This window comes from Cupressus sempervirens, chromosome 3 (genome assembly GCF_028749045.1).
Source record: "Cupressus sempervirens isolate cs-2001-9-10 chromosome 3, ASM2874904v1, whole genome shotgun sequence".
In the NCBI taxonomy this organism is placed as follows: domain Eukaryota; kingdom Viridiplantae; phylum Streptophyta; class Pinopsida; order Cupressales; family Cupressaceae; genus Cupressus; species Cupressus sempervirens.
Window position 1 is genome coordinate 667,455,924 of NC_143120.1, and position 18,882 is coordinate 667,474,805.

Here is an 18,882-nt window from a genome sequence, read left to right on the forward strand (position 1 = left end):
CAAATTTACAATCCTTAAAGACAGTTTGTATTCAAGAGTGAATTTTTTAATTTTAAATCACAATTTAGTGTTTGTCTAAGAAAAAAAGTGTACTTTGACTATTGTGAGTCCACCCATTATATATCTCTTCACATGCACATAATTGTTCCCATGTGTCTTGAAGTTCTTTCAGTTTCTCATACATATTCTTATGTAGGCCATGTTGAAAAATAGATTCTTTAATTATTTAGATTTCACTTCACTATTGATTTCTACTCAAAAATATTTTTAAAGACTATTTTGTTCCAATGAATAATTTCCTTCTTTAAGTACCATAATTTAATGTGAAATCTATACATTCTAATACCTTTGAAAAATGAAGTTGAAACCCACCAATTCTTAAGTAATGTTAGAAAGGAAGGGTATCTAAACCACATTTTTTCAAACTTAGAGGAAGGATTATGACTATATGATTGGAAAATTTTCCTTAACTCCAGCCTAATAGAAAAATGATCTAAGAAAATAAATGTAATGATATATGAAGATGCAATGTATCCCAAACTAAAGCATGTGTAGGAAACAAGAAACTAATATATTTTTTCAACTATGTTATAGAAGTGTTTATTGTAATTTGTCCATGCAAATGAACCATTGTAAGTGGGATGTGTTGACATTAAGGTCAATTTGTCTATCAGTGACTCAACACTTAGTCAATTGGTTACATTGCTACCAAGCTCTACAATTGCTATTGAGCTTATCATTCAGTTTGCAGTGTTAACCAATTGATTCAGTTGTTCATGAGCTAAGTAGTCAGAATAAAGTGTCTACTGAGCACTTGGGTCAGTTTACAATGTTTGTCGAGCTACACAGTGTTTACCAAGCTTTAGAGACAAAGCTTAGTGCAAACCTATAATGCCTACCGCTAGTTAACTTTTCTAATTTTATTGCTAAACTCTTTTAGGCCAGTTTTATGTGTTTTCTATATATATTCTTGATCAATTTATATGTGTTTTCTATGGATACATACCCCATACTTGCATGTGTATGGTGTACATGTGCATTTTCTTTATGTTTGACATTTTTGATGTGGTTGAAGAAGGGAGTCGTAGTCACTTGCTAGTCAGGATCTACACGATGTACCACTTCCTATCATTTCTTGTTTAGTTTAGAATATATGTGTATGTACATGCGTGGATTTTGTGTAGATTATAGGTACCAAGTATTGACTTTCCTGAATTGCCAGGATGAGCATACCCTATCACAATATGTCAATGGTAAGAGAGGGGAGATAACTCTTGATTCTGAATCTTATCCCTAATCCATTTGTCCTAAAAAGTAGGGCAAAATTTTGAGTTGTCTGCCCTTCCACATTTTTCAAGTGACACAAATTCATGATTATAGCCCTTGAGTTTGATCTAGTTGTCTGCATTTTATTATGGGTTTTCATTTTTAGTCTTGTAGGTCTTTAGTGTATTTTCTGTTATAATTAAATCAAATTAAAAGAATATTTAATGATTTAATTCAATGGGATTTTATAAAGAAAATTCAATATTTAATTATAATTAATTAATTGATAAATTAATTAAATAAAAGAATTAAATTTAAAGATTGAGGTAAAGTCTAAATTTGGGCTTCATAATATTTATTTAATTTAATAATAATATATTTAGGAGATCATTTTTAAGTAAATGCTAAATATTATTGTTACCTAATAAATATTTTTATCAAAAAATGTCTCTAAAATTAATTAAAGAGAGAAAGCAAAATAATTTAATAAAGATATTTTAAATTGCAAAAAGTATGCATGAAAATGTAAAAGATAATAAAATATAAAAAAGAAATTGATCAGTGAGTTCCCTTGCATGATTGCACAATCAGAGCCTTAAATTAGGGGAGAACTCTTTATCAGACATCTGGAGCTCATTTTTCAAGGATTGGGGTTTTAGAGAAGTGATTTTGAGAGAAGGAAGTTTTTAGAAAAAAGGGGTTTTCTCGCATTCTTTGTGGGATTGTGTGTTTGCATGTTAGCATCATATTTAGGTAAAATCTTGTGATTAAATTACACAATAAGATTTCCATCTTCCAATCTTATGTCTACTTTGTGTTTGGATAGATCTATTTCCAGATATTTGTAGATTTTTTGGATATCATTGATGAAACTCTATTGTGAATCTTAGTTTATTTTCATTTTGAAGTTATTTTTGTTTGAGGAATGGAGTTTTTTTGAAACCCTTGTTCTCTTCAATTTTAATTAGATAGGTTTTGGATTAAAAAATCAATTTCTAGAATGTAAATTCAAATGCTTTTTCTGAGTTTCCCTATTAGCGTATTATTCACAATTTTTATAAAAAAAAATTTTAAAACATAAATTAAAAGGGTGGGTGGGGGGGTGGAGTGTGCTATGTTTGTTTTGTTTCTTTATAAAACAAAAAATTAAAATTAAAAAAAAAAAAATTTGGTGGGCTGGGCCATCAACCCCCTACCCACTCTTCTCCCATGCTACTTTGATGGTAGATAGTCACTGCTATATGTAGTAGTGTTTTTGTCATAGCAGTAGTATTGTTATCGTAGCAAAGTTGCCTATGGTAGCTACCCATAAAGAAGGTCGGCGGGCCTTTAAACACGCTAGTTTTTTTATGTTTTATGTTTTTATCTTTTTTAAATCATTTTATTAAATTAAAATTTTATTAATGATTTTAATAATAGTTTGATTAATTACTAAACATTAATAATTATTTGTTATATTTTAGTATTTATTAATTAATTTAATTAATTTAGTTTAATTAATTTTTAATTAATAATAAATATTATCTAATAAAGTTTAAATTTATTATTATTTAATGATTTTGATTATTAATAAAATTGTAATTACTTTATTGAATAATAAATAATTATTATTTTAATAATTTAATAAATAATTATTTTTAAATTATTTTGTGTTATTTAATTATAACCTTTTGTATTTTCATAAGTTGGTAGTAATTGTGTGATTTGATTTAAAATGGGAAATGGGTTAAGTTGTACAAGGAAATTTATAAACTTTAGTAAAATAAAAAACTTACATTGAAAGGAAAACTTGAACCTTACTGTAAACTCAAACTGTGTGTTTTCAAAATCAAACAAAACTACAAAACTACACTATCTGTTGTATGTTTACTTCTATGTTGGGTTTTGGGTTGACTTAGCTTTAACCGAATCAAGATGTTACTAGAGGGTTGGGATTTTGTTCTGTGATGTCATGATGGTGTTTCTGAATCCAACCTTTTATGCCCAACCTTGGTAATGTGTCATGTGTTTCTATGATGAGTTTGATCTATTGGTGGTTATTTCTTTCCAATGTTCTTATGTGGAACTGAGGTGAACAATGTGTCTTTTCTAATATAACCTTTGAGTCTTTGATCAGTTATTTTTGGATTCTTTTCAATTGCTTGCAAAGGATTGAGGTGTTCTTGTGAATTGTCTTTTGATGCTTTCCAATTTCTTGTAGAGGACTGAGTTGTTATTGTGAATTGTCTTTTGATGCTTTCTAGTCACTTGAATAGGGCTGGGTGAAAATTGTGATTCTTTGATTTGCACTTTTGTGAGCCTAGGGTAGGTAATTTGTATGTGATGCCAGGAAGTGGCTTGCAATGGAGGCCAAGGCCCTAAAGAGGCTAATAGGTAACCTATTTGTAGGTTGTTTAATAAGTGATGACACTACATTAAATGATAGTAAAATGAATTAATAAGAGTCTTTGTCTTTTTTCACCCATACTTTGAGTGCTAGTCCAGGCTAAGATGGGAGTAGAGAGGACACTTGGTTGTAACCTTGCTTTGTTAGTATGGTTTGTCAGTACGAAAGGATACTAGTGCTGCATAGAGTCAGTAGGGGGTCATAGTATTAAAAGACTAGACTAGGTAACCTTAGAGTTGGCTCATGCGATGATACTTGCCCACTTGTGTGATTCCTTGTGTGTCACTATGCCTCTAGATCTAGATGTCATTGTGTCTTGGTACCTTGAGTTAGATTGCTTTTAGGTTTTCCTTGACTTAGATGTTGGATTTGACTTTTGAGTTTGTTATCATATTTAGGACTTGAGACTATCTCCTCAGTATGGTAGAAGTGGACCTTTTTGGGTTACCACAAGGATGGGTGGTAGTGTTTTTTACTTTTACCATTGAGAACCATCAGTTCAATGTCATTGTTGGAGTTCTATGTTCTATATTTCCTTTCACTGTATTCTTCTTTATTATGATGGATGGTTATACCTATTGTATTGTACTTTATTTTATTTATCTTATGAGATGATTGTAATCTATTTTTATGATGTATATTCTTTCAACTCTTCATACCCTGTGACCTATACAATGGATGGTTGTGCATTATGATTATTTCTAAGTGGCATTTGAGATAATTGTATATTATTTAAATGGATCCATACTTGTAGTTATTCTTTAATGTGGATGTGTTATATATTGATTTTAGTATTAGTTAAACTTAAATGTGATTCAACGTCATGGGACCCTTAGGAGATGTAATCTGTTTATGATTGTTTTATGTGTGTGATTAATGCTTTCGCTATATTATATCTAATATTTTTTTATTATCATTAATTTTTTTTTGGCAAACTTAGTAAAACTTCAATTTAACTTCTTTTGGGTTCCCTAGCAGGGTGTTACAAAACCAATCATAGCAGAGGCTACCAAGCTAGTCAATGGAAGTGAAGAAGATTGTAGTGTTAAACAAGATTTGTAATGTTAACCAATTCCAATAGTATCTACCAAGCTCACAAGGTTAACAAAGTGGGTCTAGTGTTGACCAAGTCATACAGTGTCAATTGAGTGATCTAGTTGCTACTAAGTTTCTCAGAATTCACCGAGTCACACAATGCTGACTGAATTCAAGCTACTTGGAAATGATTAGTATGGACCAAGCTTCAAGTTCAACTAAGTGCCATAGATTGTTGATCATTAATAGTTTTTTCCATGTATCAAAACATCACCGAGTTTGTCTTTAGAACTTGAGTTACAATAGTTGGGCCAAATTTGTGGCTTATGATGAAATTGGTATTGTAGTCAACTCCAATAAGTTGTGATTTGGATTGGTATATATGTAATGTATTGTATCATATCCAAACATGGTATGTGAAGAATATATGATGAGCAGAAGTGCGAATTAAAGAATGCTACAAGAAGTATAAGGGACAATAGAGATTTATCTATCACAATTAGGTGGTCATAGCAATACAAGGAATCTGAACTAGCAAATCAGAGTTACAAATCAGAGATACAAATCAGAGATCAGCTACTGGGTCATCATAATAGGTTCATCAGTCAAATCCTTTAACAGGGTAGACTTAATAGTCTTTGCTAAATCTCCTAACTGAGTGCATACTTCATTGTATGTTTGTAAATCCTTTAACATGGTGGAGCTCACAGTCCTTATTTCTCCTAATAGGGTAGATCACAAGAAGTGGTCAATTGTAAGCCTTAATAAGTTAACTTTATATTATAGTACTAAAGCTTGTGGGTATCATCCCCACCCCAATTTTACTTTCTAATTGGAAGGTTTCTGAGTCACCATATCTTGTTTCAAAGTGTTCTAAATGTTTATTTTCTTTCATTCTTTCATGCATGCAATTAGATCAGGATATTAAATGAAGGATTAATTGGTGAAGTTAGATAAAGTCTTATTGGTTCCTGATTCACCCCTCCCCTCTTAGTAACCTTTCCTACCTTATATTTCCAACAAGATGTCCACCAAAGCATTATTCTCAATGAAACTTGCAAAATCAATCATTGCTTTGATTGCAAGAAATATTCCCCCTTCGCTCTCGCATAATAATCTAATAACATTAAAATCACCTTCTAGTGCAAATTCATTAGTGTCTAGAGAATATAAATCTTCAAATAGGATATCCCACAAGATAGCCTTATCCTCTATGGATGTTGGAGCATAAATGTTAAAAGGAGTGCACTCACAATCAAAGCTTGAAATCTGAACTTTCTACTAGTTTATATCTTCTAGAGTTAGAGAGATCCAAATAGTCTTAGGATTCAAGGGGGTACATACACCACAAGATGCATCAAGGGAAGGAAAATGAGTCACATTCCAATTTGACCATTTAGAAACTGACTTGTTGAAATTATCCTTAGAAATTTGTATTTCTTGAAGTAATATTATGTCTACTCCCCTCACATCAAATTATTTTTTTATGTGAGCCCTTTTGTAATTCATGCCTCTAATATTCAAAGAGAAGATCATCATTTCTTTTGAGGAGTGCTACTACACCCTTTGTTAGTCTGTTGATGGGAAAATTCATCTCCAACTAGTTTGAATACCTTATTCGAAATTTTCCTTGATTTTTAGAGCCTTCAGTTTCCTACCTCTTCTAGTCGGGTAATAGTTTTTTGGGTAGAAGTCATTGGAGTCTCGTTGATCGATTTTTCCCAATTATTCAACATTCCTCTGATCATCTTTGTCCGTCACTATTGAATTATCTTCTTATGAACTCTGACGCTCATATAACTCCACTAACATTTTTTTTGGGGGTCATCTATCACGTTCTCATGGCTAGGAATAAGAAGCTCTATAATAATGGTACTGGGCATTAAATCCATCTATTTTCCTACATAGAATAATGCCATGTCATTTTATGAATCCAATTATGTCATTATCTTTTGGTGTCCAATGATGAGGGTATTCGACTTATTTATGAAGCCTCAATGATTGGGGCAAATTCAGATTTTCCATTTCCCTATATTCAATCACCTTTCTTAGTTCACTACCTTGAGAGGGATTTGGAAATTTGTCAACATAAGCTGAAGATTTAGTAAGAACAAAGTATCGGATTAGAACTGAAAATACTATTAATCATGATAGAAACCCAATACACAACGATGTCGGCATTGGGATTTGTAGGATTAGAAAGAACAATACCATTAATCATGATAGCAAAAGATTGATTTGTTGTTGAATGCGAAATTCTAGTTATCCTGCTGTTTTATCCTCCCCTATTTTAGGATGGCATTACTTGTGATGAACTATATGCTCTTTTTCTACCTTATTCTTCTTCCCTGCATTGGAATACCATGTTTTATTTATCAGTGCAGAAATTCTGAGATAAATTCTAAGATAAATTCTAGAAGAAAGATCTATGCTGAATTCATAAAAAACAAACAGATTTTTCAAAGAGTTTCTAATCATCTAATCAAAGTAAATATATTATCTAGCGTGCATGAACACTATTCCAGGATATCCAAGTCACCAAATCCGAGTTACAATAAAACATACCATGAAACCCCACTCCATCAATCTCATTCAAATGTTTATCAAATTAGATGCAGTCAAGATATTTTGACATCAAAATAATGTCCAATTTTAAAAGAAATGTCTAATAAATCCTTCAAATGATTATCAAATCAGATGTAGAGAAGATAATTTGACATCCAAATACTGAGAAAATCTTACAGGTAGAAATTTAGAACAAAACATACCTTGCATACCCATTTCATCAAACTCATTCAAATATTCATTAAATCAGATGTAGAGAAGATCATAAATTAAACATGTCATAGAGCATGAGTACCCACTTCATCAAACTCATTCAAATATTCATCATCTCAGATGCAGAGAAGATTATTTGACATTAAAATAATGAAAAAATCTAAAAGATGAATTTTTTTCATCTAGAATGTAACATACCATGTGAATACCCATTTCATCAAACTCATTCAAATGTACATTAAATCAGATGTAGATAACATCATTTGACAATCAAATAATCCACAAATCTAAAAATAGAAATTTACAATAGCACATGCCATGTTCATTTTTCTTCCCAAAATTCAGATAATCATTTTCCTTTGCATTCAACTTAGTCTCCTTGGTCTTAGGTGGCAGGGATTCCCTTGGATTTAGCTTATGTTTGATCTCCAAAGAGTCTCCATTACTTCTTGTCCGATCTGACAAAAGCATGTCAACACAAGAGACATAACTACATAATGCCTTGATAAACATAGTGTATGATATTAGTCACTGAAGGGTGAAGCCATTAAACTTACTGTGTCTGAGAAAATCCATGATCAACTACCATGTTCTATTATTGCCAGCAGTACGGTTCACCTTCAATTGTTTAGTTTCATGTCAATAATTTGACCATAACTATAGATCTGGATATGCTTGTCTGTGAGTTGTTACGTTATAATTAATAAATGTTTTTTGTGAAAAATGCATCAGACTGACGGATGGAGATGCTTATAAACAAAAGTAGGGGACAGGGCAAGCATCAAAAAGTCCAAATGGTCACTGTTCTTGCCTTGACTTGCTGTTCTATTGTGAAGGAATGCTGATTTATATCATGTCAATTCGTTCAATTATTGTCTTTTCACCATTCTCTAGCTTCTTTGGTGTATGATCAAATCTAGTTTTCTATCGTGATGGCTTTACGATCTGCCTGAATCTAAAAACGAGAACAAAGTTTAGTAAAAAAACAGACCGCAGACCTCACAAAAACATGAAGGCAAATTTTGAGATACAAGATGGAAAAGGCTGCATTTCAACTGACTCTATTGAGCTTTAAAACATTATAGTGAGATCTTATTCAGATTGGTGGCTAGCTAAAGTAGATCAAACGCCTTGCTATTGTGCACAAAATTAGCCGATAGAAATTACCAATCTACGTTATTTTCTTTCAGCAATTCAGAATGAAGAGTCTAGGCGGCTGTGTGGGTCACAAACATAAGCTTCAACTAATGCAAGCAATGCTCCATGCAATCACATTCTCCGTAAGAGAGACATTTCTAAATTCTTTCTTTAAAAAAATACACTATATTGACCTACATCTCTTTACAGTTGACATAGAAGAAATTAGAGATTGGGCTGCAGCTGAATGCAAAGACATCTAATTACCTAGACTATGATCAAATAAATCAACCATTACGCAACTATTAAAGCACCATTGACGAAAAATGAATCAAGCAGTAGAATTGAAAAAACACAACTGAATGCCTCATAACACTATAAATGTATCTTGAATATACAAGCAGGATTGAAACAAGTCAAATGAGTACCCATATCATCATAGAGGAATGTGCATTGGTAGCATAAGCAAGGCGACTGAATCTAAAAGTCAGTTATAGAAAACCAATACTACTGTAAAATCTGATGGCAATCTCTCTTTTACCTACCTACAGGAGAGGCGTCAGCAAATTGATTAAGCATTTCCACTCAACCAGCTTCTCCCCAGTTCAACCCAACACAATTAGGGCAGTACAACAAATCAAATGAAAAATAGAATACAGAAGCCCAAATAAGACCATAACCAAAAGGAATTTTGGCCGTCCAATTTTGAGAATGGACTACAGATCATAGTTTCTTCTCAAGATTCTCTATCAGAAAGAAGTAACGAACGCAAGAAAAAACAATTGATGATCCTAAAGAACGACCACAACAGACATTTGACATCCTAAACGAAAAAGCAAATGTTTACATTTTGTTCTTCCACATAGATTTTGCATGCAAGACACTGCAAAATCAATTGCATCATTTCGGATGGGAGGCTCATAACTAACTTAGCCTCTATATTCTTTGCCATCTCTCCCTCTGTACTTTGCACTACCTGTCAGAGGCCTTGTTAATCGTGTGTTCTCTTCCTTCGTAGTTTGTAATTCTTTTCTGACAATTTTAATCTGCCGAACTCAACTCAATCAAATGATGGATAACTCATTTTCATCTATTTTATATTTAAAAAACCTGCAACTTTCCTTAATCAGACATAGCATTAAAATAGGAAGTAAAAGACATTAGAAAATGGATCCAATTTGATAGGCTTTTTGGAATTCAGTTTAATCACTGTTTAAAGTCTAAGCCTCCCCAATAGTTCCATGCCAGGAACTAAAATATTGTTTCCCATTACTCCTTCAACACTTTCTTTCAAAGAGAGAGCTCTAATTAGAGGATTGACCCTAGTCTGACGAGTCCACTTTTCTTTCAACCTTAAAGTCTATCAAACAGTTGCCTATTTAATGTCATAGTAAATTCACTTGTAGTAACGAAGGCATGATTAACTTCCCTGTTCTGTTCTCCCAATGGTTGTATCATCAAGTGAGTATCATTACCGAATTGGACTTGGTCCCCACTCCCAGTTTCTGATGGTTCCAAGTGATTGGGGGATGCTCTCCTTACAACAACACACTTCTAGCTTTATTTCGAACTGATGATAGGTTAAACATGTATTTTGAGAGGACTCAATGATAATATTTTTGATCCCAGGAACCCAACTTCGATTTAAGGGGACTCATTATCACAGACAAACCTAGTTATGTCTGGGGCTCAATTATCAGTTTAATCAACCGCTACATTTTCCTTTCCGATCCTTTTTTTAAAAGTGTCAAACTTCAATGAAGCTTTTTTCGTATCCCTAATCCCTTGTGATTCACTATCAGAATCCCTTAGTTGTGAACCTTTGTTGTCACAAGAAATATTGAAGGGGGATTGCTTTCTGAATCCAAAGGCCTTGCGATCTTTTGTCAAATTCTTCCTTCCTCCCAAACCAGGAAAGCCCTTTTTTCGATCTAAACTACCTAGGTCGAGCAGGTTGAACAATTGCTTTTCCCCTGGATATATTTTTGTCTTTTGATAAACCCTGATTCTGCAACTTTGAATTTTTATTTTTACTCTATGTTGGTATAGCCGATTGTCACCAAAGCACATTTGTGGAGAATGTTCTCCCATGGCTTTTGTGACTAGTATTATTATTGATAAACTTGATTGTTCCATCGATCATTCTTTAGAAATTCAATGTGAATTGGTGCCTTAAAGGCTGCCGTGAAATGTGGAACAATCCCCATTTCAATTCTCCTAAATTCTACTATTTATTTTCAAATAGATTTTTTATTCATTTATTTTAATTAATATTTTACATTGAAGAGGAGAAACATATGTCATCATATAAAGCACACAAAGTCACAATATGTTGATACTTGAAATTTTTTTTAAAAAAAATCATGTTTTCTAATTTTTCTCTTAACCAAAACAATAAAATGTTATTATAAATAGTTAATCTAATCTGACAAATACATTACATGATAATGATTAATGAACTTAAATTTGAACCATGATAAATCGTGAAGAAAATATGCACGCAATTGTAGAAACTGAAAACACAAAGAAGGACAGAACCGTACATTGCAAAATTACACAAACAAAGATTTTTTACACACTAAAACATCAATCTTTTATTCATATCCTCAAATACAGATTGCCTCTGTTACGAGGTCTTGCACAATCAATACAACCTATAATTACTTTCTATTGTGTAGTATATTTTTTAATATCAAAAAGATTTACATGACTTTTATAGTGTACAACCTACGTAGACTTCTTCCAATCTAAATTAATTATGTGATGGATTTTAAAAGAAACAGCAAACTACAACATCACAAGGATCGAATTACATAAAACTGACATTTCACAAACTCAACTATAGATAAACTGCGCATGGCTAGCTTGCTTTATTGAAACTAACTGATCCGTTCATAAACTATATTTGATGGCCGTACTGGCCGTTTTTCTACTTTTGAGTCATATAACAATTATACAAAATATAAACTTTCATAAGTTAACATATATTGCTAATTTATAATTTATTTTGTAAAATTTTTTATTATTTTATAAATCATGTAAATTTAGAAACTTGTAGACATCAGATTTTTTATGAATATACTTTTTTCATTAATTTAAAACTTTAAAGATACATATTCACAAAAAAAGGGCCTGAGATACAAGATCACCCCACGAGTTCATACGGCCCAAGGCCGGTGATCAACTATTCATCAAAAAAAATATATAAACAGAAATAAAAAACTTCAGGTGGCAAGAGGAGTGTCAGCTGAAGGAGGGTCTTTGTTAAGGTTGAATAAAGATGATCACAAAGTGGCCTGGGATTTCTATTGTTTACCCAAGGATTTTGGTGGTCTTGGCTTGCTAGCCGTCTGTACCAAATGGGTCATACAGGTTCTCACTAGTAATGAGGCCTAGAAAATTTTGTTATGTACTGCATTTCTTCAACCACCCGTTTTGGAAAGGGATTGGTTTTCAAAAATTTCTTGTGACTTCTGAACCTGTTCAAATTTAGAAGATATTCAAGCTTAAGTTATGAGACTTTAGAGTGAGCCCGACAAGAGGAATAATATACATGACTAGCATCAAGCACTTTGGAGCATATTTGGAACTTACTCGCAAGTGAAAGGGGCTTAGTTATCCAATACTCCAACTTCTTCTCAATTCTGGCAAGCACCACATTCCACAATTCCACAATTCCACAAGAGAATCTTGAAAAGCAAAGGAATGCATCATATTTTTATAAATATTACTAATTTATACTTATATATTGATTAAATATTAAAATTTATAAGAATTATTGAATTATTAAAAATAAAATGATAACCAATATTTATTATAAAACATAAAATGAAAGGTATGATCATGACTAAACCATCATAAAAATACTAATGACAGACAAGGGTGACCATCAAATTCCAGGCCTACTAGAACTAACTGCTCAAATATAAACTGCATGATAACTGATGGATGCATAGTTAGAATTGACAATGACTTCAACATCAATTATATATATATATATATATATATATATATATATATTCGATTTGATCATCATATAAGTACATATGCACACAATCAGCCTTATAATCTTAAAGAGAATTCTCTATCCAATACAAATAGTCATTTAAAATTTTGTCAATAAATCAATTACACTTTTAATCAAACAATCATTAACTAAAACTATTTTGAAGTTTTAAGGAGTTTGATGTTTCAATACTGTTAATTAAATAAAAATAATTAATGTTTTGTAGACCTCTCCATGGTGTAAACAAGATTATTTTTCACTTGTTCAAATGATTGCAATGAATGGAACATTTATTTACCCTTTTCAAGTATAGAAATTGCAGCTTATAGCTTGAACAACCTACAGATTATCTAATAATATTGAATTTGTAAACCTTTTACAACAGTTCATTAATCAAGTATTATGAATTATAGCTGATAGCTTAAGTAATCTGCATGTTATATTACAATTGCAACAGTCCACTTTTTATGGCACATTCTATAGATTCATCAAGAGCCTCCTCCAATTGGTACGCGTATGAGAAACTCATATCCAACAATTTTTGTGAAGAAGTAGACAAGTATAGATGAGCTCCATGATCATCTTCATTCAACCTATAGCACACAATTAAAACATTGGAAACATTCTTTTGATTTTAAATATTCAAAGGATAACTTCAAAATAAAAATTGTTTGCTTACTTTGTAGAGTTCATGAATAGCGGATAATTTTTTGAAAGGAAATCACTCAGACACTTAAGACACATAGACTCAGATGAACAAACATAGTGATAAAATAATGTTTATTTTATTTCATATATTGCTCAGTAGGTGACCGTTTAATACTAAGTCTAGAAGAGTCTTGAAATATCTGTACAATTCCTTCTAGATTTTTTCTCTTCCTTTATGCAGCTGTTCAGAATTCTCCAGAAGTTTGCTTCAGTTATGAATGTCAGTCCCTTGGCAGATGGGTGTATGAGGAAGATTAGTGCAATGAAAAATTATGTTTGTATAATTTTCTATGTTCTCTCTCCTTTGCTTTATTCTGTTTTATATTATGTGCTGCTGTTATAATCATTCCAATATGGTATTAGAGCACTTCTAGTTTCTGGGCTATGAACATATGTTTTTTCCTTGGTATGAATCTTTACACTTGCAGGCTGTAAGAAAGGAGTGAGCCACAATATTTTGGGCAAAAGAAGACTACTGCAGAAAGGGAAAGAGAATTGGTGAGAAAATTTCAATTTCGATCTGGGTATTAATTTCTTTTTGAAATCTCTTTCATTCTCATTCAAAAAGGAGAGAACTTTATAATGGAACTACTTGGTGTTATTTTTCCCACAGTTAAATAGAAAAATTACTATGATTGGGTATCTCATATTGAAATCACTCTAACTCTTCAAAATTGTTATGATAGTGTGATAGGTAGTGAATAGTGACCTACAAATTGAGGAAAAGATCAACATAATTGGGATAGAAGAGACAAGAAGGCAACAACACTAATCAATCTTACACTTTCAGAAGAGGTTTTTCAGAAGTTTGTAATGAAAGAAGTAGAATCAAAGTGTGAGAAAATTTGAAGGATCTATATCAAAATTCAGGTGATGTATGAATTTTATCTCTCACTAATGAGTTATATAATACAAAATTATCAAGAGATAGTCTCACATTTAAGTAAATTAAATGAAAATAAGAATGAGCTTGCTTCTCTTGGAAAAGACATAGATGATGGAGATTTTGTGCAAAATATACTTCAAAGTCTTCCAGGATCTTATTAATCATTTACAAGGGGTTTAAATATTGTGGATAAATTATAAAGTATTAATTCTGAAGAATTATGTGCTAAGTTTGTCCAAGAAGAGAAAAGACAAGTTAAAGAAAAAGAGTCATATGATGGTGAATCTCAAACATTTGTAATGAAAGGAAAACACTACTATAAGAAATCACAAGATAACCAATCTAAAGAAAGAATTTGGAAGTATGGAAATAAAAGTGTTTCATTTATAGATCATAATAGAAGAAAATAAAAATATAATTATTGTGACAAAATGGGTAATTAGGAAAATGAACGTTTCAAGAAGAAGAGAGATATGGAGAAGACGATAAATATTTCTTCAAAATTTGGTGATTCTAAAAGAAATGTATTTTGTGTTGCACTTAAAGAAAGTGGTACTTTCAAAGATGATTGGGTTATTGATTCTTGTGCTACACAACATGTCTCGTAATGAGAAACAATTTGAATCAATCAATGAAAATAATACAAAAAAATATTTGGAGATAATAGTGCTTTAGAATCAAAGGGATTGGTAATGTCAAGGTTAAAAATGGCTTGTTCAAAAATGTGAAGTTAGTTCTTGAATTTAAAACAAATCTACTTACAATATCTCAAATTGCAAGTCAAGGTTACAAATAGAATACTACAATGATAAGTGCTTAATCAAAGATGTCAATGATAATTATAGAGTTACAACAGTTGGTAAAATGGAGAATGAACTATATAAGTTTCAAGAATTTACTTCTAAATATGAAGATCACCATTCATTCATAAACTAGAGCAAACTCGGCACCGGCATGATCTACTCATTTATAAACTATTTCAAACTGCATGATAACTAACACAGAGTTAGTAGATGCAGAGTTAACAATCTCCCCACTTATCACCTTATAAGTACATATACACAATCATCCTTATAATCTTAACAGGAATTCTCTAACCAATACAAATAGTCATTTCAGATCAATAAATCAATTACACTTAAAAAAATACAATCATTAATTAAAATTATTTTGAGGTTTGAAGGATTTAATTAAATTAAAAAAATTAATGTTTTGCATACCTCTGCATGGTGTAAACAAGACTTTTTTCAATTGTTCAAATGATTGCAACGAATGAAACATTTGAACGAATTTACCCTTTTCAAGTATACGAATTGCAGCTTTTAACTTGAGCAATCAACAGATTATCCAATAATATCGAACTCATATACCTTTTACGACACTTCATTATTCAAGTATTACGAATTACAGCTGATAGCTTAAGTAATCCACATGTTATATTACAACTGCAACAGTCCACTTTTAATGGCACATTCTATAGACTCATCAAGAGCTTCCTGCAATTGGTACTTATAAGAGAAACCCATGTCCAACAAATTTTGTGAAGAAACAGGCAAGTATACATGAGCTCCACGATCATCTTCATTCAACCTATAGCACACAATTAAAGCATTAGAAACATTCTTTGGATTTTAAATATTCAAAGGGTAACTTAAACTTAAAAATAAAAATAAAAATTGGTTGCTTACTTTGTAGAGTTCCTGCTGAATTGCGGATAATTTTTCGCAAGCAAATCAGTCAGACCCTTGAGACTCATAGACTCAGATGAACAAACATAGCGATTTTGGGCATCAGTATGTTCCATCAAGAATATATGGGCATTGCAAGTATCATCAATATGAACAATTGGTATAGATCCCAGCATGAATTCGGTATACTTGAGCATTTCATATAATCCATTGTTTTCTGTTAAATGAGATCACATTAAACTTATATAGAATCATGAGTGTATCAACTAGAACTATTGATTTAATAATGATCAATAAACACACATGATTTATACCTCCAAGGAGACCTAATATTGCTTGAGCAGATGTTACAGTACTTGTATCTGTAAGCCAAGGCCCAATCACCAAACCTGGTAGGATGCTCACCACCTCAATGTTATTATTAAGACCGTACTTAAGGGCCTCTTGTTCTGCTAATGTTTTAGCTATGGAATACCAAGCTACCTTATGTGTCTGAGATTTAAGAAAATTAATGGAACTCCAACAAGTTCCATCAAGGCATGTGTGGGTGAATTCCCCCTTGTCATTCCTTGGAGAAGCAGCTCCAACGGATGAAGTGTAAACAAAACGTCTAACAGATTTAGCTCTTACACAGGCTTTCATAACGTTTTGTACCCCATTTACAGCAGGTATAATAAAATCGTCCTGTGAAACAGCATCCCTTTCACAAAGCTTAATAGAAGGATTTAGGATAAATGAATAAAGAGGAGAGAAGTGATTTCATCTACTTACGGGATTAGCCTTTGTATAATCCATGGGACTGGCCACATGAAATACTCCATGACAACCCTCCACTGCTGAATCAAAACTGCCCTCTAAATATAAATCAGCTTTGAAGAGATTAAGTCTTTCTTCTGCCCCGGGCAGCTTCAACAAGGGCCCAGATTTTGTCTCGTCCCCTGCATATCATCAACCCATATACAACTGAGACGATTAACATCATAATTTTTGATTCTAATAGTAGTTTTTGTATATTTGATTAAAAAACCAAATTACCTGGGTTTCTAAGGGTGGCGTTCACAGTATAACCCCTTTCTAGCAGATTTTTCACTAACCATGAGCCGATGTATCCCGCTGCTCCAGTTACACACACTCGTTTAACAGTCTCGTTACCTTCGACCTCCATTAAATTACTGCTTTAGAAAAATTGACTGAAAAACTTTTGAAAGATCGTGGGTATTTCTACAAACATGTATTCAAGATATGTGTTCTGGCTGAGGACATGATAAGCATGCTTATCTCCTTACCTCTCAGCGAGCAACCTCCACCACACAAATATGGTGGGTACTTTTATCACCGTTTGTGGTAATAAGACAAAATATGCTGAAGGCTCGTGATCTCTTGTCAACTCGTCCATTCGAATCTCACTAATGGAAAAATAAATTAATATAAACAATGAGAAGATTTTTGCGAAGTAAATCATGCCTGTTTAAAGTCATCATACGGCAGTTTTTTAATTTGAAAGGGCAGCAGCTCCACATGACACTGATTCTTCAATGCCCAATTGCAGAATGTTTTCCGGCATTCCGTCGGATCATCCTACGTCTCATGAATGCCTTTCGTACTCTGGCCCACAACACAGTCCTGCTTCTCAATAATGGCCTGCTGGATTCCAAACACACTCATAGTTGCGTCTAAAGTTCTACAACAGCGACTATGATTAATGGATGGCAAAACACAACACCATGTTCGTGGCTCGCTTTCTCTCTATTTTCCCAGTACTCAAAATCTGATTTTTATTACTTGGCTGTGAGCAACGTAGTTGACGAGAGATCACGTGCCTTTTCAGATTCACAAACTGGTTATATGACACTATTATTCCTGCTATGCTCAATGAATGAAAATATCGAATAAAAGGCAAGTGACCCGCGTTTATTATTATGTTACTCCGGACACCTCACCGCGTTTTAATTTATCTGGTTCGAGTTATAGAGTTTGAATATTACTTTTATCTTTTTTAAAACAAAATTAAACGAGCACGTGTACTTAAAGAGGTACAAAGGAAGTGCTTGCACCAAGGTAGGGTGCAAGTATGTAGCGGATAGGTGACCCGGATTGGATAGCATCTTTAAGATTATAGATTCTACTTATTTAATTGGAATATATTTATTGATAAAAAAACACATTATCCATATATTTATTAGGATTTCAACAAACATATTTTTGCAGAGAAACCTTATATTTCTTATGATTTCAAAGAACATATTTTTGGAGAGACGATATTATATAATTTTCAGTAATCATTATATCAATACAAATAATAAATTGTAATTTTGCATTATATAAATTTCAAAAATTGTTATATCAATACAAATAATAAATTTTAATTTTGCCAACTACTATATGTCTATCCTCAAAGTTCCTGTAACAATCATCCACCAAATTGAGAAACTTATTGTGATTTTCTCTGAGTTAGCAATATGACTGAAAACAAGAAGAATCCTCTCATCTCCCTCCAAAAAATGGCCCAAGAGAAATTGCATGAGGGAGCTGGTTTGCATAACCTTGTCCACAGAAACAAAGCTTTTGGGGGAAAGCTTGTCTGGCAAATGTACACTAAGCCTAGCTCTACATGGTGCCAAATCTTGCAGGAAAAATATTAGGATGCCAGGTGTCCTTCACGAATCTTCTCCATTTTTGAGCCTCCTAAGGGATCAACAATATGGAACTTCATGATTAATTCTAGAGACCTTGTTACCAAGTACATATCTTGGGAAGTGAACAACAATCGTATGACTCTTGGAATGGCCTCCCTCCATTTTCCTAGCTGGATCAATATGAAGACATCATTGCCATCACGACTAGTTGTTGGGGCTCTGAGTTGTTGGACTATGTTCTAGCTGTGGAAATATTCTCCAAAAAAGTAATTTGGAAGAACCCTTCTTCACTGCCTCTCAATGATATTCAGTCCTCTTCTCTCACAAATATTTTTCAACAGCGGTCTATATTCTTA

The 18,882-nt window shown here is 32.5% G+C and overlaps 1 protein-coding gene across 1 annotated transcript; it reads right to left on the reverse strand.

The window, feature by feature from the left end:
- Positions 1-15,558: 15,558 nt before the first annotated feature.
- On the reverse strand, positions 15,559-17,082 carry LOC149568476 (putative anthocyanidin reductase). Its single transcript, XM_089821396.1, has 5 exons — positions 16,926-17,082; positions 16,662-16,828; positions 16,205-16,574; positions 15,891-16,107; positions 15,559-15,792 (listed from the first exon to the last, which is right to left on the reverse strand). Exons 1-5 carry the CDS (start codon positions 17,053-17,055, stop codon positions 15,642-15,644), a joined length of 1,035 nt encoding a protein of 344 aa, XP_089677522.1. The 5' UTR covers positions 17,056-17,082; the 3' UTR covers positions 15,559-15,641.
- Between the last annotated feature and the right edge of the window lie 1,800 nt (positions 17,083-18,882).